Source organism: Gossypium hirsutum, chromosome A04 (genome assembly GCF_007990345.1).
Source record: "Gossypium hirsutum isolate 1008001.06 chromosome A04, Gossypium_hirsutum_v2.1, whole genome shotgun sequence".
NCBI lineage: Eukaryota > Viridiplantae > Streptophyta > Magnoliopsida > Malvales > Malvaceae > Gossypium > Gossypium hirsutum.
In genome coordinates this window covers 88,341,382-88,359,446 of record NC_053427.1, presented here as the reverse complement: position 1 = coordinate 88,359,446, position 18,065 = coordinate 88,341,382, and the positions used below count along the sequence as shown (strand labels likewise).

Genomic DNA, 18,065 nt, shown 5'->3' with positions numbered 1-18,065 from the left:
ATATAATAGATATAATACTAGTCATTATCCATGACAACGCATATCAAGATAAATAATAAGGATTAAAATTTATTTTAAGAGTATAGTAATAAAGTACATTATATTTTTTCTAAGATAACTCAAATTTGAATCTTAGATATGATGTTATTAAGAGAAAGGGCCACAAATCTGTAAAACATACATGAATCGGACAATGTCTCTTAACACCATGTATCGATCTATGGGTATATGCAAAAATTCAGTTAACTGAATTAATTTAACCAAAATAGATCAAACCCGAATCTGCAAAAATTCAGTTAACTGATTAAACTTGAAGTGAACTGAATTAATTTAACCAAAATAGATCAAACCTGAATCTGACTCGGCCTCGAACATCAATTTAACCAAAAAGTACATACCAACTATAGCCCCTATGCTGCTCAGTGTTCTTTGCAAGTCATCACTAATGCTTCAGCTCTGAGAAGTTTTGGATTAAAAAACATTCATTAGAAATTTTGAACAAGCAGGCTAATATATTGAACAAAAAAGACATAAAAATGATAAGAAATGGTAATTTCTTCAAAAAAAAAGGAAGTGAATAGAGAACAGATTAAAATGAAATATGGATATGATCTTGTTCTTTCATCGGATCAATCAGTTTTCACCGGTCGCCCTGTAGCTTGGCCCGGTTCCTTTGGCATTTTCTTCGATCAGGCATCTTTGATGTCTTTCATTTGGTAGTAATGTGGGGCTATTTCGACCAGCCATTCCGGTTTCAGCTCAGTTACATTTCTCATGTATTCCTTGGTGGTAAGAACTACTTCATGGTATACAACCCATCTCGGGAAGTTGTCTGCTAAGCCCGAGCTTGGATGTATATGGACGATCCGCGGATGCTTCACAGTTCGGTAAGAACCGTAGTTCTGCAACCTGGCCGAATGAGAGAAAAATCCAGATGTAATGGCCTTCTTTATAGCCTGTAAATCATTAGGACAACCTGTTAGTTCGATTTCGACTCTCTCCAAAAGACGCTCTAGTTGATCCCGGATGTCTCTCGCACGCCTCATGCTCCTAACCTGAACATAATTTTCGTAACACCATTGTGTCGAGTAGTTCGTTTCCCTCCAGGAATTGTAAACATTCATTAAAGCAATATGGTCACCGACGTTACCGGTATGAAAACTCATCCTCGCGTGATCAGCATGAACTTGTTCGCCATTTGGACTGTAAAAGATCGAATTCCCAACAGAAAGCATAGCAGCAATGGAAATAACTTCATCCGAACATTTATACTTATCGGAAGCAACTATCATTTTCGATAGCATTGGATCGAGAGGGAACCCTGCCATTTGACGACCAACTTTAGTCACCTCTCCAAGTTTGTTCAATGCACCTAATGCAAACAAAAGTTCCAATGCTTTTCACTAGAGCCTCATTCGATGGTGGATCCATAAAATCGAAGTTCAGCAAATTCTGAATTCCGAGAATCTTCAAAGAAAGAACAACACTAGTAAGGTTGGTCCGTTGTATCTCAGGTGGCGTATTATCATCGAATTTAGTTTTATAACTATCAGCAGTGTACAATCGAAAACACTTACCAGGACCTGTTCGTCCAGACCGACCAGCACGTTGATTAGCGGATGCTTTAGAGATTGATGTTACCTGCAAAGACTCCATCCCGGTCCTCGGATTATAAGATTCTATCTTGCAAAAGCCTGGATCAATAACATAATTAATACCATCAATAGTTAATGATGCTTCTGCAATATTTGTTGCCAAGACTACCTTCCGTGAACCGATAGGAATCGGTTGAAATATTTTCGCTTGAAGCTCGGTCGGAAGGTTTGAGAATATTTTGCAGATAACAAGTTCCGGAATTTCCAACCCAAATCCACTTATCTTATGCTTCAAAATTTCTTCTGCAGACTCGATTTCTTCTTGACCCGTAAGAAACACCAAAATATCTCCGGGTGGTTGTGTCACATGGATTTGAAGTACTGTAACAATTGCAGCATCCAAGTAATCCGCTACTGGTGCTTTTGTATATTGTATCTCAACAGGATACCGTCTCCCGGGAATTCGATAAATCGGAGCACAATCGAAAAAATCACTGAACTTGCTTGCGTCAGGTGTAGCACTTGAAATAAGTATTTTGATATCTTTTCTAAATCGTGCTATATCCTTCAACAATCCGAAAAGAACATCGGTAGAGACAGTTCTTTCATGAGCCTCATCCACCATTATCACACTATAGCTCGCGAGATCAGGTTCGCCAAGCAATTCTCGCAACAGCTTACCATCTGTCATATATTTCAAAACAGTCTTTTCAGAAGTATAATCTTCGAAACGGATAGAATAACCAACTTCATGACCGAGTTTGACATCCATTTCTTGAGAAACACGAGCAGCAACACTCATAGCAGCAACTCTTCGAGGCTGTGTACAAGCAACCTTCCCACGTTTCGTATAACCAGCTTCATGGAGATATTGTGGTATCTGTGTAGTCTTCCCTGAACCAGTTTCACCTACGATAACAAGAACCTGATGTTCTTCAATAGCTTTAAGCAGACTATCTCGATGTGCATAAATTGGCAACGTTCTCCGGTCTTCATGTAGCGTCTCCAATTCGGATTTTGCCTTGGAAATCTGGGGTGACTCGATTGACATCTCATCATCAACCTTCAACATGGATTCCTTGATAAACTCAATCTGGTCCTCAAACACAGCTTTTCCCGAACCGGTACCAGTGCCACCTTCATTTTCGTAAGTCTTTTGCTTCCTTGGCGATACTTTCCAAGGAACTTTGGAGAAGATTTCTTCAGCAAACAAATGAAGATCATCGGAAAATGCCAAGCCGTATTCTTCAAGCTTCCCTACTACATCAGCAGCCGATGTCGCTTGCTTAGCTAGTCCAATGGCAAACTCAACGAACTCGGGACTGGAAAACCCCAGCAACACCAGTAACCTATCAGAGACCCAAGCCTTCAAAGCATCATTACATTCCCATTTTCCGGATTTTGAATCACCAGACATAGCTCCTTAACGATCAAGTTTGCAAAGCAGTAAACAAGCAACAGGATCGAAAGGAACTGATGAATCAAATATAGCAATGCAGAGGCAGAGAGCAAATAACTCGAAAACCGAATGATTCCAATAGAAACAATCTTCGAATTCGAGTTTAGGGTTTGAAGAATTGCCTTATCTCTACTGGAATGGAGATAAACTGTTTATATATATATATATATATATTTAAAAAATGGGTAAACTTGGGAAGCAAGTTCAAATATGATCGTATTTTATTTTGTTGGACTGAGTCAACCTTGTAGCATATCTTGCAGCCCTTAGACGAGTCTCCCCTCATTCATGCCTTCCTTCTTTCCTGGAACCTCCTTTGATTCTGATTGATGGGACTTCTGTCAGAAATCCCTTGACCTAACCTCTCCTTGACTTGCCGCTGCCAAGTCTTCCCCAACCTCTCCGGATGTTCTTGGAGAGCTAGTCTGTCATCCACCACCCAACTGTGATGGTCCCCGTCGGCTAGTTCTTTCACAAGTGACCCCATCTTCCATCTGCTTCTTCCTCCTAATGGTTTGGTCTCCGGACAGGTTTTTCATACATATATACAACGCGTTAAATGTGCCGTATTTAAAAACTTTATATATTTTTATACGAATAAACCATTTTAAATATTGTCTACATTTTATATTTTTCATATTTTAACCTATTTTTTAATTATGTTTTTCTTTTAAAAAAAAACTTATTTTTTTTATTTGCCACGTTTTATTTTTAAAAAACATTTTCCATTATATGTTAACTTGACCAACAATTTTAAAAAATTTAATAATTATAGTTAATATTTAGTTTTGTTTAATAAACTTATTAATATTTATCTATAAGTCTTTCACTAAATTTTATTTCATTAACTAATAAGTCTTAAAATGTAAGAATTATAACTAATATTTAATTATGTCGAATAAATCTATTAGTGTTTATTTTCGAGCCTGTCACTATTTTTTTTCATTTCATTAATGATGAGATTTGTTTACTAACTATGCTTAAGCAAAAAAAAATAATGTTTATATGCGTGTTTAGAATGATTAGGTAATAAATTTATATATTATAAATTTTAAAAAATTTATATTACAAAAATCATTTTTATATTTTATGAAGTTATAACAAAAAAATTTATATTATTTAAATTCTAAAAATATTCTAAAATTATGGTAAAAAAATATTATTTACATGTTATAAAAATGTTATAATATAAACCTAAGTTATTTATGTCTCAATGCTATATATTATAAAAATAATATTCTTATTTATAAAAAAAATATAATCTATTTTGTTTATAATAACTTAAACATAAAAATAATTTTATCAAATTATGACAAAAATTTATATTTTTATAAAAAAATGTTCTGAAATTCTTAAACAATTTATAAAACCATTTTTACATTTTTATAAATATTATATATTATAAATCTTATAATATTTTTACTTAATTTGCTAATTATAAAAAGAAATATCACCTAGAATAAATATCATTAAATTGATACTAATCATGCAAATCAAAAAAAAAAATACACCATATTATGAAATATGATACCGGGATAATGACGCTAAACACAAACATCATAAACTTATAATTTTTTTTGTATGAGACATTCAATGCTTCAAAATGTGATTAAAAAGACATTTGTTGTTTTATTAAGATATTTGTCATGTTGCTATAATTTAAATGATCCCTACCTTAAAAAACACCTAAAAAGAAGAGATTTTAAGATAATTATGCAAATTCAAATCTAAATAATGATAGAAATCATATATTAAATATTAAAAAAGAATTGACCCAACAAATGCACTCTAGAACAATTAAATACGACTTATAATATTTATTTTCTTGTTATTTTATTAACAATGCAATTATCAATTATTTTTTTAGACTAAATACATATGATGATTTGATTTTAATTTTTATTACTTCTTTACAAATTACTTTTATTGTACTAATAATTTTTTATAATAATTAATATTTTTTAAAAATACAAATTATACAACTGTATAATTACGATTTGTACTATTAAACATGACAAAAAATTACGATAAACTTACACATTGCCAATCAAACACATCTAGATAATTACATTTCTTTATAATTACAAGAGAACGTAATTACTCCCATTCAATTACTCTATGTAATCCAAACAAACCCTAATAATAATTAAAAATCCTATCACATGCATATGCTTGCAAAAACAACAAATATAAAACACAAAAAATAAGATACAATAAATAATGAAACACGTTATTTAAAACTAAATAAAACAATTAAATTTAGTTGTTCGTAATTGTGTTATTATAAATCTTGAGTCAATATCAATTTAACTTATGACATCAACTCAATCAAATATATTATTAATATATACAACTGATTAAAAACAATAAAATGTGCATAATCAAAATTAAAATGTATAAATATATCAAAATGTAACTTCAATTTGGTAGTGAGAGAGTTCAAATCACACTATAGTATACATATTTTTTTATAATTTAACAGCTAAACCGACAGCTAAACCGGTGATCCAGAAGGTAACATCAACTTAATAACACAAAAATAATAATATATAGATTAATAGAACACAAAAATAATAATATAGATACAAATGCTATATAGTATTGATATTTCCATTCTAATGTTTAAATTTAATTTTTTTATTATTTAAATAAATGCTCAAGACATCAACTTATTTGACTAGTAACATAATAAAAATATTTAACGCTAACGAATTAACATTATATCATTTTGATGTTAATAAATAACCATAAAAATTTTTAATTTTCATAAAAATACAATGAATAATATAATATTATAATAAAACTTTACTTATAAATATATTAAATTAATAATTTCTGTTAGAAAATATATAATACAACGAACCCAAACCAAATCTGAACCTGAAACAAATTTGATTCATAAAACTTATAAACCAAAATTATCCAAACAAAAATTGGGTTTTTTAATTTCTAAATATAAAAATTATAAACTTCTACAGTGCGGAAATAAAAACTTCATATTTGAGTGAAAGTAACTTTAATATAAAAAATAAAAATAAAAATGATGAACCAAACCGATTCAAACCAGTGAAAGGTTCGGTCCGATTTGATTTCAATTTGGATCTTTAAAAACCAAAATACCGTATAATAATTGCAAATATATTCCATAATCGATCTTAACAGACAACACTCAGTAGAAAATGGAGCAAAACAGAACTTGCAAGTATTACCACCAGAGCTTACAAGGCTTACAAACAAAAACGAAACAATCCGATTATTAACATCGATACAGGCATTCTATAGCAGCTTCCTGAGCTTTAAAATCAGACCTGCATTTTTCTTGATGCTCGTATGAGCATCGAGGGACTTATGCAACATGTAATGCTGATAAGAGAACGGTTGTATTCTCGATTCAAGACGAACACCAACATCATCCAATGACAGAATGAATAAATACTACATGCAGATTAACCCAAGTACTTTAACATCAATGCATGTGACCAAACATACTCCAGTAATTTTCATACTGGGCAATCGATTTCCAAAGATTCCAATGCAAATCTTTCAAGCATGTAATACTGATAAGAAAACAGTAGCAACCATTGAAAGACAAGAAAGGATACATGCAACATGCAGCAACATTAACCAGAGTATTTTAACATCAATGCAATCATAATGTGTGCCATAGGTGGACTAAGCTTAACCTATGATGTGGCAAAATATGAGACATTGTGATTTTGTAACCAATCACACTCAGGTTATTTTCATATTGTGCCAAGTGTGATTTTTCCAAAAGGTTTTAAAGCAAATCTTTCAAAAGCACAACAATAGATCTCTCACCAGACCGTGTCAAGTATGAAAACAACTGAGAAGAAACTAGTAAAATATTTGAGGCTAAGTACTTGTTATTTCTAACAGAAGTTTCCCGTTAAAACAACGACAACTCAAAATGGACAAGTAGAAAAATCGAATGAAAAAAACAGAAATGTGCAGCCAACAGTAGTATTTTTTCCCCACTTGGCAAGTGTAGCAACATATCTAAGTCCATAGTAACATTGTCACTAGAATAGATGAGTTGATTCCAAAGTACAAAACCTAACTAATAGATAAAACCAGAATCAACATTAAAATCTTTTCCAGATTAGATGGCTGACACAATGATGCATCTATGATCCATAAAGACCGGAAATACCATAGCATTAATACAACTGAACACTGATCATGAGAAGGTAGAGTAACTCGATAACCGCAGCAACATGAGGACGACAAGACTGACTTTCAGACACCCATACTGAGCAACGCTGGACGACGACTCTGGACCTTCTCAACCCTCAAACATGTCCTAGTACTCACTGGAACAGTAGATAATAAAAAATCAATGGCAAGAAAGACAAAAAAGAAAGAGTAACTAAGGTAACATTCATGAGTGTGTGTAGTGTGTACTACAATTCACTGAATATAGGAATAGTTGAAAATACTTAAGTGAAATTGAGAGAAGGGATAGCTCGAACAATTCTTTAACCAGGGATAATTTGAAGTATTGAAAACTAACTGCGTTCTTAATTTGTACAAATGTGGTCAACAAAAACAACTTCAAGTAACAAACCAGACAATAAAGAAAATGCATCAGACCACGAACCTGATCGCTTTCATTTGCTGTTGGTGAGGGGGACTTCTTTGTCTCAGCCGGTTTTTCAGCCCCACAATTTTGTCTGTTGCACTTTGTCCTAAAAGGATAGTTAATATTGCTACATTTCTCACACTTCCAGCTTCCCTCGGGCATTTTTTGTTCTAAAAAGCACAAAATACATATGCATTAAATTACAGAACATAAGACAATGATTTTTACAAATCTAAAAGAACTCACTTGAATTTTTATCTTGTTTTGCAGCCTGCAATTACAAGACAAATCGTTATAAATAAAAAATTGAATCATAACACAAAAAATGTAGTGCAGTATTTTATATGTTTTTCGGTTTTCAAAATACCAAAGGCAACTTAAACAACAAAGAGTAGTTAAGCTGTGTTAACATGGAATATATAAAAATAAATCAACAAAAACCTGAGGTCCAGGCTTAGGTGTGTTGCATTTCCGCATGTTACAGACAGTTCTAAAAGAGAAGTTAATATTCCCACATTTAGGGCATGTCCAATCATTATCACGTGTAGCATCTACAAAAGGTTCGAAGAAAAGTTAATCAAATTGTTGCACAAAATTGTTGTATTGCCCAGAAAATAACCTCTTTTAACATAAAAAGTAGAGAAATTACATACCAGCACCCTTTTTCTGCGATTTATCATCTGGAAAAAACCCTGGCCTTGGTCCCTGTAGGTGAAAATATACATTATATCATAAACTTCAATTTGCATATAAAAGACTGTTGCTCCGCCAAAAGTTTAAAAATTATAGTCCAAAAAGAAAAAGGAAAAATCTAGAACTAATCCGCAGTATGCCTATTGGTGATAAGAAATGCTTTTACTGAAGTCTTAAATGCAGATAAATCCATCCATACTTAACACAGAATTGCTAACCATCAATACATCAAGTAAATAAAGTTTCCGATTCCAAACGCAGAAAATGTGCAATTACAAACATAGATAAATGCTACTAAACACTAAACTAAAAATTCTTAACATCTTAACGAAGAGTCATTTGAAACTAGCAATAAACTTCTGAACATACCATTGGAGGGGGACCCATGGGCAAGCCCAAGCCATACCGGTCCATCAAAGGAGGCATGCCATACATCCCACCTGGAAAAGAGTAATTAACAACTTACTAATGTGATATTTTAATACCTTACTTAAAGTGACCAATATATGCATGGAAATGGCTGAGCACACTTTACAGCTAAGAAAGAATTATATTCAAGTGTTCCTATGTCAAGAATTTACTAGCACACAAGTACAAACAGGAGAGTACAATGAGTAAAACAAAAGGAATAGCAACTAAAACTGACAAAAACAAATTACCGATACCATTTCCAATCATAGAGCCACCAGAATAAGGGGGTGGTCCAGACATATGCAAAGGCTGAAAGGGACTGCCACCGGGAAGACGATTGCCATAATTGTAATGATAAGCTGATCCTCCAGAAAAAGGAGCTTCATATGGAGGAATAGAAGGACCATTGAAGAGGGAAGACCCATAAGGTGGTACACCCATATACATTGAAGATGGTGCACCAGGACCTACGTAAGGAGCAGATGATGAGTAATTCTGTGGGGCTTGTAGAGGCTTGGCGGCAGATTTCTGCAAGGAAAAAATATACCATCTTAACCTTAGAAAAATGGGACAATAAGAAACAAAGGGGAGGGGGATAACTTCAGGCGAGATAACAAACAAATTGAAAAGGGGTATTATCAACAGATTTTTTAAAGAAAATTGATTACATGGACAGACTGAAGCAAAGAATACAATTCGGTACTACACAACACACACTCTACTCTTTTTCCACTATGTTAGCACAGAACCAATTATTATATCCATTAATACAACATGCTAGGCCACATATTCCCAAGAATACACCATGTTAAAAAAATTTCAATTAACAATAATTCAATCTGAGCCAAAACTACAACAATAAAAATCCATCCAATTCAAAACTTCAAACAGCTACACGATGAGGCCGAATAGCCCAATGATATCAATACTTACAGAATTATGATCAGCTGGCCTGGGTTGAGTGCAATTGCGCATATTACAAGTAGTCCTAAATGAAAAATTGACATTCCCACAACTAGGGCATGTCCAATCATCTTCCCTACGACTACCTACAAATTTCAACCAAAAAGAAATCAAAACAATTCCCAAAATCAAACACAAACAAAAAGAACACTAAACACAATACATTAACATACCATCCGTTCTAGCACGCTTGGCAGCCGAAGAATTTCTATTATCAACCTGAACCCACAAAAAATCAAAACAAAGAAAAATCAAATCACCTTACACAATATCCCAAACATCATATAATAAGCTATAAAATCCAAAACAACCCTAGTTTTTCGCTTAACGAATTGAAAATTCAATGTAAAATTTACGTTAGATCTATTGGGATTGATCAATGGATAACAAAAAAGGGGGAAATTTAAGAGAATTGGAATGAAAGAATACCTGAGACATTTGAGACAGTGATAAACGGAGATATGAATTACGATTTTGAAGATTCGTGAATGGAGAGCGAAAGGGAGAGAGGGAAAGAGGCAAGGAAATTGGGGGAATTATTTGCCCTAAAAATAATTAAATGCGGTAACGAGTGGGTAACAAAAAATAGAAGGTAATAGGCAGGCCGGATCGAGGCTCGATGTAAAATAAATAAATAAATAATCTGGAGTTTAAATCCAGCCCACCTAAAAAGCATATGCTATTATTTAAAAATAATTAAATATATTTTTATGATTAAATTTAAATAAATATATTTAAAATTTAATTTATTTAAATTCAAGTCCGACGGTTGAAAAAATATTTTATCCAAGCCCGAACCAAGGTGAGTCACCCACCAATCCATGAACAATTCTAGTATAAAAGGAAGATTTAATATTTATTTGGTATTTAAATGAAAAAATTTTCATTTAGACCATTTATAAATTATTAAATTTTAAATTAAAAATTATAAAATTACACTTTTCCCTTCAAAAAAATAATAATAATAATTTAATTTAATATTTTAAAAATTATAAGATATAGATTATTAAAATAATAAAATTATATTTTTATTATTGTAAAAATATACAATTTAATTTCGCCCAAAAAAATTCTAATTCTACCATTACTAATTAAGTACCTATATTTTTTTAAATAGAACATACGAGTCAAACATTAAATTAATAAATTATGAATTTAGTTGATGTACTTCAATTTGAATTTATTAACAAAAAATAATATGATTTTTCAATGAATATTATACAAAAATAACAAGTTAATTTCATTTTATACATTTAATATTATGTTTATTGTATTTTTTTATAAATTAAAAATTTATCATTTTATCTGAAATTTTAAAATTTTGAAAAAAAAATCACAAAAACTAAAAATGATGAAATTATTTCACGATATACTAAAATTTTAACTTTAATAATATTTAAAAAATGTTTTCATAAAATCAAGTACTATTTTTAAGGTAAAACGTAAAGAAGTCACCATATCTCTCTCTCCATCAAAAAGAGCTTACCTCGTGATACGTGTCCTTTTGTTTTTTTAATTATAATTATAATGGTTTATTATGGTAAAATTTGAGTTTTAATTTTTTAAAATTTTAAATTTAATGTGATATAAAATGAATATCAAATTTTACAATCGTTAATTTTAAAAAATTACTATTCTAAACAAAATAAATTGAAATATATATTATTAAAAAAAAACTCATATCAATATTATTATTAATATTATTATCCACGTACTTTATTTTTCACAAAAAGCCAAAACTCATTATGCGAGTTTTTTAACTTTAATTCTAATAAACTAACTAACTATATTTTTACTACAACACATTACTTCCGATAATTATAATTATTATTTATAAAATTTTAAATATATATATATAAAAGGATTTCCCAGGCGAAGCTGGGAAAATATACTAGTTTTAATTCAAAGGGACGTTAAATCAAATAAGAAAAAGGAAAAATAAACGAAAAATCATCATAATTGTCAACTCAGTCCATCTTTTTTCTGAGACCGTTTAAAAACAAATGGACTTCAACAATAAATAAACCTCCAAATCTCGAAATCCCATGCAAAACCCCTAAACTATTGAAGCAAATCCAGCTGGGAATACAAGGAAAAACACGGCCGCTGTAGCAACCAGTAGCGCCGCCGTGGAACCGACGAAGTGGGGACCAAGCTTGATTCCACTGGATTTGCTATCGGTTTTATCGGCCGCGGAAGACGGCGTTGCGGTGGTTGTTGAAGTACTGGGTGTCGTTGCTTTAGAGGAGGAGTTGGTGAAGATGGCGGCGTCTGGTGAGCTCGGAGATAACCCAAGAAGCTCTGATTTTTTTCATTTAATTGAAGACAAAAAGGAAAATAATAACTTATGATTATTTTTATATTTAAATTAGTAAAAAATATCACAAAAGATAAAAGAAAATATTCTGAAAAAAAATAATTAAATCAGACCGATGATCAAATCAACTAAATAATTAATTTTATCGGTTTTAGGTTCAATATTCAATCTCAAGGGTGAAGTGATCAAATCAACTAAATAATTAATTTATCGGTTTTAGGTTCAATATTCAATCTCAAAGGTGAAGTTAAAATAATTTTGTAAGACGGAAAAATAAAATTTTATTTTTTTATAATCTATATATTTATTATTTTTAAAAAATTAAATTAAATTTTTACAATTTTAAGAAGAGTTAAAATATAATTTTAAGTTTATTAATTTAAAATTTTTAAAAAATTTTAAAAACCTAAATAATAATTTTATATTTTAAGGTCCTACCAGTCTCTTTAGATTCATCACTAGGTTTGGTCAGTTTGATTAAATAGATGATATGATAGGTCTAATTCTAAAATTAAAGTAAGGCCAACTTTAGAAAAATCTATCCAATCATGCCATATAATTACCAAAATACCTTAAAATAATTACATTTAAAAACAATTTAATATAATAAAAATTAAAATTTTATTTTATTTTATTTAGTGAAAAAGATAATTTTATTTTTAAAATTAATCGATATATGTCTTTTTGAAAAGAAAGTAAAAACACGACTTACAATACACACTTTTAAATCAACGATACAAACGGTAACTTTTCATTGATTCACACTGAAAATGTGCTTTTAGGTTAATGATATAGGGGCAAATTTAGGGCCTCACAAGAGCGCAATCCCCTCTAAAATTAAATTTTTATTATTTTAATTTTTAAAATTTTTAAAATTTTTAAAATCTTAAATTAATAAAAATAAAATTACACTTTAATTTTTAAAAATAATAAAAAATAATAAAATTTTAATTTAAACTTTTAAAAATTATAAAAATAAAAAAATGTAATTTCCTACCCTTATATTTTTCTCTAAGACTATTTTTATTCTCTCTCTAAAATCAGCATATTTTAGTAAATTTCAAAAGAAATAAAAACAGCATAAATTCTCAAAATATTTTTAAAAAAATCAGCATATTTTGATAAATCGGCCTAGTAAAAATGTGTGCATGTTATCCAAATTTGAGATCATACAAGTGCAAAAAAAATGTTTAATTTCTCTTTTTTTAAGCTGGATCGGACACGAATATCGAAGAGGGATTTAAGGAAAAAAATTTAAAAAGCTAACTTACTTGGGCAATCACTGACGCTAGCGTTCTTCAATTGACAAGCCGACGGTAACTGAAACAGCTTATCTTCTTGAACACCTAAGCTTTTGAGATTTTGAGCACCGGAAGTTTGTGTTTGTTGCAAAATATAACACAAACATTTGGGTTTATTCTCTTTAATCCCCGCCACTGAATTACAACACTCCTTCGACGGCGACGCTGCTTTTCCTTGAGCAAAGCTTAAGCAAGTCATCACGCTCTGGAAATCTTTGCTGCACTCATTCGCTAACCCACTCTCGTCAGCCGCCGTAACCACCGTCGCGGCGAAAACCACCGTCAAGGCCAAAACAATAAAACCCCTTTCCATCATCTTTCTTCACTGCTCAACTTCTTTTTTTTTTAAAGATCGAAATGCATGGCCGTTGGGATTTATAGAAGAAAGATGTAAGGGAAAGGAGGGTAAATTGCACTCAAAGTCATTAAACTATTAATAAATTTATATTTTAATCAGATAACTACAAAAAATTATAAAATGGTCGAAGCATTTGAAAATTTTTATTTAAGTTTTTTTGACTATTAAAATTGTTGTATAGTTTTTTTTATTCTCACCACTTGAATTAATTAAACGCTCTCGTTCCTCTCCTCTTCTGTTGTTTAGTGTTTTGTAATAAAAAATTTTAAACGTTACAAATATGTGAATTAAAATCTAAATAGTTTTCTTTTACAATTTCCGACACTAATTATCAAATAGGTATGTTACTTTACTCCTCAATTGGTACTGATTTATTATATTAATCGTTAAATCGTCAATTGTAACTCACTAACAGATTTTATAAAAAAAATTTAACAACCTAATTACTTAAATAGTTGACTATTTAAATGTTTTTATTTAAGTTACTAGGCTATTACGATTTTTTTAAAAAAATTGACTAATGATCTCCAAGTAATGATTTAACGATTAGTATGGTGGATCAGTTACTATAAAAAAATAACATATTTTAGATTTTTGTTAGAAAATTCAATAATTATTTCATATTTTTCTAAATTAAGTGATTAAAACGTAAATGTAATAATAAAATAATGGCATTCCGTGAAATTTACCCTGGCGAAATATTAAATGATTTAGAGTATCCAAAATATTAAATGATACAGATTATAGTTGATGATTTGATGTGAGCCGTTGATGGGAAGTGTGTGGTCCATGATGTGGGAAATGACGGTTGTGATGTTTTGATTTTAATGGGGATGGGTTCGGGTAGTTGGGCGGCTCTGAAATATGAAATAAATTCACGCATAATAAGACTTGAAAAAGATTAATTGTCGGTTTCAGAAGAAAAAATGGGGGTTTTAAAATCATGCTGAGCTGGCATGTCTACCACGTGTCTGAAGACATTCCACGTGACTGGGCTTGATGGATTTGTGTGATATCTCGCTTAATTAATTATAAAAATATATTTTAATTAAAAGTAAAAAGTTGGAAAGTAGAATCTAATCAGTAAAATGCACAACGGATAAAAACCGGATTAACCTAAAAACAATAAGACAAAATCCACCCATGGTGAATATGAGACTCGTACTTTTAAAACTCACATATCACAACATGTTCATGGTAAAACTTAAAAATTTACATATTTTAATAGTGCATAATAAGTCTTGAATTAAAATACTTAAGACCTAAGACTTGTGTCTTTATTAACTAAGCTAATATCAGATTTTAATGTATTTAAATGATTATTATTTTTAATTTAATTAACTAGACCTAAAATTCCATTACAATAAATTATAAATTTTAATTTTATAAATATATAAATATCAATTTATAAAATAAAATTTAATATTTTATTTATTAATTTGGACTATTTGACTTCTTAATCTATTTGTTTTTTAGCCTTTGACCTTTCTAAATTGAAACAAAAATTACCTTTTAAATAATAATTTTGCATTGGTAAAATTGAGCATACTGATAAATTAATTAACACTAAATAAATAATAATAAAACTAATTAAATTTATAATAATTATATAAAAATTGATAAATTAATTTATATCAAATTAAATTATAATGAAAATACATATTTAAATAACTTTCAATTTATACATAAAATATTTTATTTTATTTTATTTTATTCTATTTTATGCCTAAAAAGCTCTTAACATAAATTAAAATATTATATTAATACTATAACTTAGCTCCAATTATTGTTTTACGAACCAAACCGGGTCAGCCGGTTGATCTAGAAATCATTTAGAGTATCGATTTAAAAAAAAAATTAAATTGATTGAGTCGTGAATCGATATAAACCAATTTACTCGAGTTACCAATTTTTTTTTTTTAACTTTAATAACCATTTACACGATTAAACCGTTAAACCGAAAACCTAACTTCAAATTTGGTTTGATTTAACATATGAACACAATAAATGGAGAGAGACGTCCCTCAAAATAGAGACCGCACAGCTGATACATAGTTGGCCTGAATTAAATTCAGCTTTCTAATACCTTACCTTTTGTTTCCATATTTATCTTATATTAAATTGGAATAATTATGTTTTCTCCCTTTAACAAATAATAATTTTATCTAACCAATTTAAATTATTAGTGAGTGTAAAATCGAATTAGATGATTTGACTCTTAGATATGTTCATTTTTAATCAGTTCAGTTCTTGATATTTTTAAGACTCTAGATAAAATAATAAAATAGAGTTTTAAATTCCTTAAAAGTAGGTAAAAAATTTGGACCCTTAAAAATTCGAAAACAATATTTTAGACCTCTTTTAGCCTTACGCCCTGGACAACCACACCTCCAAACAACCCTAAGCCCGGGCCTATTTTTAACTAGAAGTATAGTCGAAGGGGCATATAGGGGTTTTGACCCAAATGAAAAAAATTAGTTTATAATCCCTCCCATCATTTAAAGAAGAAAATTAAAATGGGATAATTGTGCTTTAGACATTTCAAAGTCCATACTTTTATAAGTTAATACATTGTAAAATTATAGTTTGTTTTTTTTTTTAAAAAATTGTTTAATCTTCTTAAAAACTATAAAGATGTAAATCAGTACAATAGTGAAATTACAATCTAATTTATAAAAATATATAATTCAATCTCGACACTTCAAAAAAATTATAATTTCACCCCGTTCGATTTTATGTTTGTAAACCCTTTCTCTCGTTGTAACGTAGTTATTTACTTGTAAAATAAATTGTATAAAAACAATACAGATTACAAACGATGTATGTCTAATGTAGTGTAAAACATCATAGGAGCTAGAGGGGCCTAGGCACCTTAGTTTTTTGGAAAATTTTAATTATGCACTTCAATTTTATTAAATCATTTAAATTTTCAGAAATTTTATATTTTAAAAATAATTCAGTCTCTTAAAATTTTTAAAATTTTTAGTTGATCTCTACATAACTTAACGATACATTCTGATGTTGGATTGATCAAATAGAACTACTAGAATTAACTCAATGCAAAAATATATATTTAAATTTACATTGTAATAAATTTGTGTTCCGAGGAAGAACCCACACATTCACATTTGTACATAAAACTCGAAATGAAATACTTGAAATCTTAAAACCTCAACTTTTGTCTATACTACCAAAACCTCATTAATTATTTATATTTTTTTGGGGGGATAAACCATAATTTGGGATTTGAATTTTTTTAAATTAGGCCCTAAACTTGACAATTGTTCTCGTATTAAGATTTAAATTTTAGGGGTTTTAAAGAAATATCAGGAACTAACTTGTATAACAAAAAGTTTAAGCCCAAACGTGAGAATAATTGCGAAGCTCATGACTTAATTTGAACAAAAGAATAGCTTAGGCTCCAGTATGAAAACAATTATCAGATCTAGAGTCTAATTTTTTTTAAAAAAAGTTCAAACACCAAATTAAAAATAATTACCAAATTTAGGTTCCAAAAATGATTTAACCCTTTAATTTTTATTTGCACGATTTCCCACGATTTTTTTCTTCCAAAATCACCATAATCTAATAAAATATATGAAAAATCTCCTAACTATATGGTTTTTTCCTCTAAATAAAGCATGAAATTAACATTCGATTTTGGAAGTCACACGCTGCTTTCCCATTCTCGAACTCACCTTATCTCGGCTGCCACCGCCATATCTGCCTCCTTATCCGCCAATGAAAACGATAAAAACCCGGTTCACACTTTTAAAACCCTCCATAGGTCTAACCTACATCATTGTTTATTCATATTCATTCCCAATATATTTGTAATCTATATAGATTTAGTCTTAACTTGATTAGTACGAATATTGTTATCAATACAGGAGGACGTGAGTTCGAGTGCATTAAATCGCATTCTTTTGATTTATGGGTTAGAGAAAAACTATCAATCTGAATTTATAATGAGATTATTAAAAAAAAAGATATTCGAACGATAAAAAGAACTATTGGGTGATATTTTGTGACTTATAATAATTGGATTTGCAACTTTTAATTTTTTATATGGGTTTTCTTTTGGACCGTAATTATATTTTGGCATTATGACTTATTTGGAGTCAAACTTTATAAAAAATATATAACATTTCATTTATTTTTTCGTCTCTTGTATTATTTGTATATTCCATGTTAGTAAAGTTAACAAAAGTTAATTTTTCCATTCATTTTAGGTGGTTTGACAAATAACACAAATTTAAGGTCTAAAAAAAGTGAAAAATTAAATTATCAGTCAATTAAACCCCACGGTTTTTTAATAAACTACATTATCGGTAATTAAATTATGAGTAAATTTTTATTTTGATCACT

The 18,065-nt window shown here is 29.7% G+C and overlaps 4 protein-coding genes across 8 annotated transcripts; all 4 read right to left on the bottom strand.

Moving 5' to 3' along the window:
- Positions 1 to 43: 43 nt before the first annotated feature.
- On the bottom strand, positions 44 to 1,328 carry LOC107933378 (pre-mRNA-splicing factor ATP-dependent RNA helicase DEAH1-like). The gene is made up of 2 exons (XM_041111724.1): positions 1,056 to 1,328; positions 44 to 956 (listed from the first exon to the last, which is right to left on the bottom strand). The coding sequence occupies exons 1-2, from the start codon at positions 1,326 to 1,328 to the stop codon at positions 690 to 692; spliced, it is 540 nt and encodes a 179-aa protein (XP_040967658.1). The 3' UTR covers positions 44 to 689.
- Positions 44 to 4,918, bottom strand: LOC107933374 (pre-mRNA-splicing factor ATP-dependent RNA helicase DEAH1-like). 4 transcript variants are annotated; one of them, XR_001693604.2, is made up of 3 exons: positions 1,578 to 3,833; positions 1,151 to 1,467; positions 44 to 1,055 (listed from the first exon to the last, which is right to left on the bottom strand). XR_001693604.2 is itself a non-coding variant. In XM_016865565.2 (3 exons), the coding sequence occupies exons 1-3, from the start codon at positions 3,010 to 3,012 to the stop codon at positions 1,412 to 1,414; spliced, it is 1,368 nt and encodes a 455-aa protein (XP_016721054.2). In that variant the 5' UTR covers positions 3,013 to 3,835; the 3' UTR covers positions 44 to 1,411. The 4 variants fall into 4 exon arrangements, 2 of the variants coding, with proteins under 2 accessions (XP_016721054.2, XP_040967650.1); XR_001693605.2 differs by having other exon boundaries at positions 44 to 1,467; positions 1,578 to 1,694; positions 1,765 to 3,831; XM_016865565.2 differs by having other exon boundaries at positions 44 to 1,467; positions 1,578 to 1,641; positions 1,765 to 3,835.
- Positions 4,919 to 6,910: 1,992 nt separating this feature from the next.
- Positions 6,911 to 10,351, bottom strand: LOC107933399 (ranBP2-type zinc finger protein At1g67325). 2 transcript variants are annotated; one of them, XM_016865602.2, is made up of 10 exons: positions 10,151 to 10,351; positions 9,895 to 9,940; positions 9,692 to 9,807; positions 9,007 to 9,286; positions 8,717 to 8,787; positions 8,308 to 8,359; positions 8,096 to 8,205; positions 7,901 to 7,925; positions 7,673 to 7,824; positions 6,911 to 7,385 (listed from the first exon to the last, which is right to left on the bottom strand). In XM_016865602.2, exons 1-10 carry the CDS (start codon positions 10,157 to 10,159, stop codon positions 7,383 to 7,385), a joined length of 864 nt encoding a protein of 287 aa, XP_016721091.1. In that variant the 5' UTR covers positions 10,160 to 10,351; the 3' UTR covers positions 6,911 to 7,382. The 2 variants fall into 2 exon arrangements, with proteins under 2 accessions (XP_016721091.1, XP_016721092.1); XM_016865603.2 differs by having other exon boundaries at positions 9,013 to 9,286.
- Positions 10,352 to 11,530: 1,179 nt separating this feature from the next.
- On the bottom strand, positions 11,531 to 13,871 carry LOC107933394 (non-specific lipid transfer protein GPI-anchored 1). Its single transcript, XM_016865598.2, has 2 exons — positions 13,310 to 13,871; positions 11,531 to 12,022 (listed from the first exon to the last, which is right to left on the bottom strand). The coding sequence occupies exons 1-2, from the start codon at positions 13,653 to 13,655 to the stop codon at positions 11,778 to 11,780; spliced, it is 591 nt and encodes a 196-aa protein (XP_016721087.1). The 5' UTR covers positions 13,656 to 13,871; the 3' UTR covers positions 11,531 to 11,777.
- Between the last annotated feature and the right edge of the window lie 4,194 nt (positions 13,872 to 18,065).

Bases quoted from the DNA above. Each gene is read 5' to 3' on its own strand.
- LOC107933378 (XM_041111724.1), bottom strand. From the start codon at position 1,328: ATGGCAGGGTTCCCTCTCGATCCAATGCTATCGAAAATGATAGTTGCT. The intron at 957-1,055 runs GTTAGGAGCATG...AATGATTTACAG, and splicing joins GTTACGAAAATTATGTTCAG to GCTATAAAGAAGGCCATTAC.
- LOC107933374 (XM_041111716.1), bottom strand. From the start codon at position 3,012: ATGTCTGGTGATTCAAAATCCGGAAAATGGGAATGTAATGATGCTTTG. The intron at 1,468-1,577 runs GTAAGTGTTTTC...CTTTCTTTGAAG, and splicing joins GTCTGGACGAACAGGTCCTG to ATTCTCGGAATTCAGAATTT.
- LOC107933399 (XM_016865602.2), bottom strand. The intron at 8,206-8,307 runs GTATGTAATTTC...AACCTTTTGTAG, and splicing joins ATCGCAGAAAAAGGGTGCTG to ATGCTACACGTGATAATGAT. The intron at 7,825-7,900 runs GTGAGTTCTTTT...TGTGCTTTTTAG, and splicing joins AAAACAAGATAAAAATTCAA to AACAAAAAATGCCCGAGGGA.
- LOC107933394 (XM_016865598.2), bottom strand. From the start codon at position 13,655: ATGATGGAAAGGGGTTTTATTGTTTTGGCCTTGACGGTGGTTTTCGCC. The intron at 12,023-13,309 runs GTAAGTTAGCTT...GAAAAAAATCAG, and splicing joins TAGCGTCAGTGATTGCCCAA to AGCTTCTTGGGTTATCTCCG.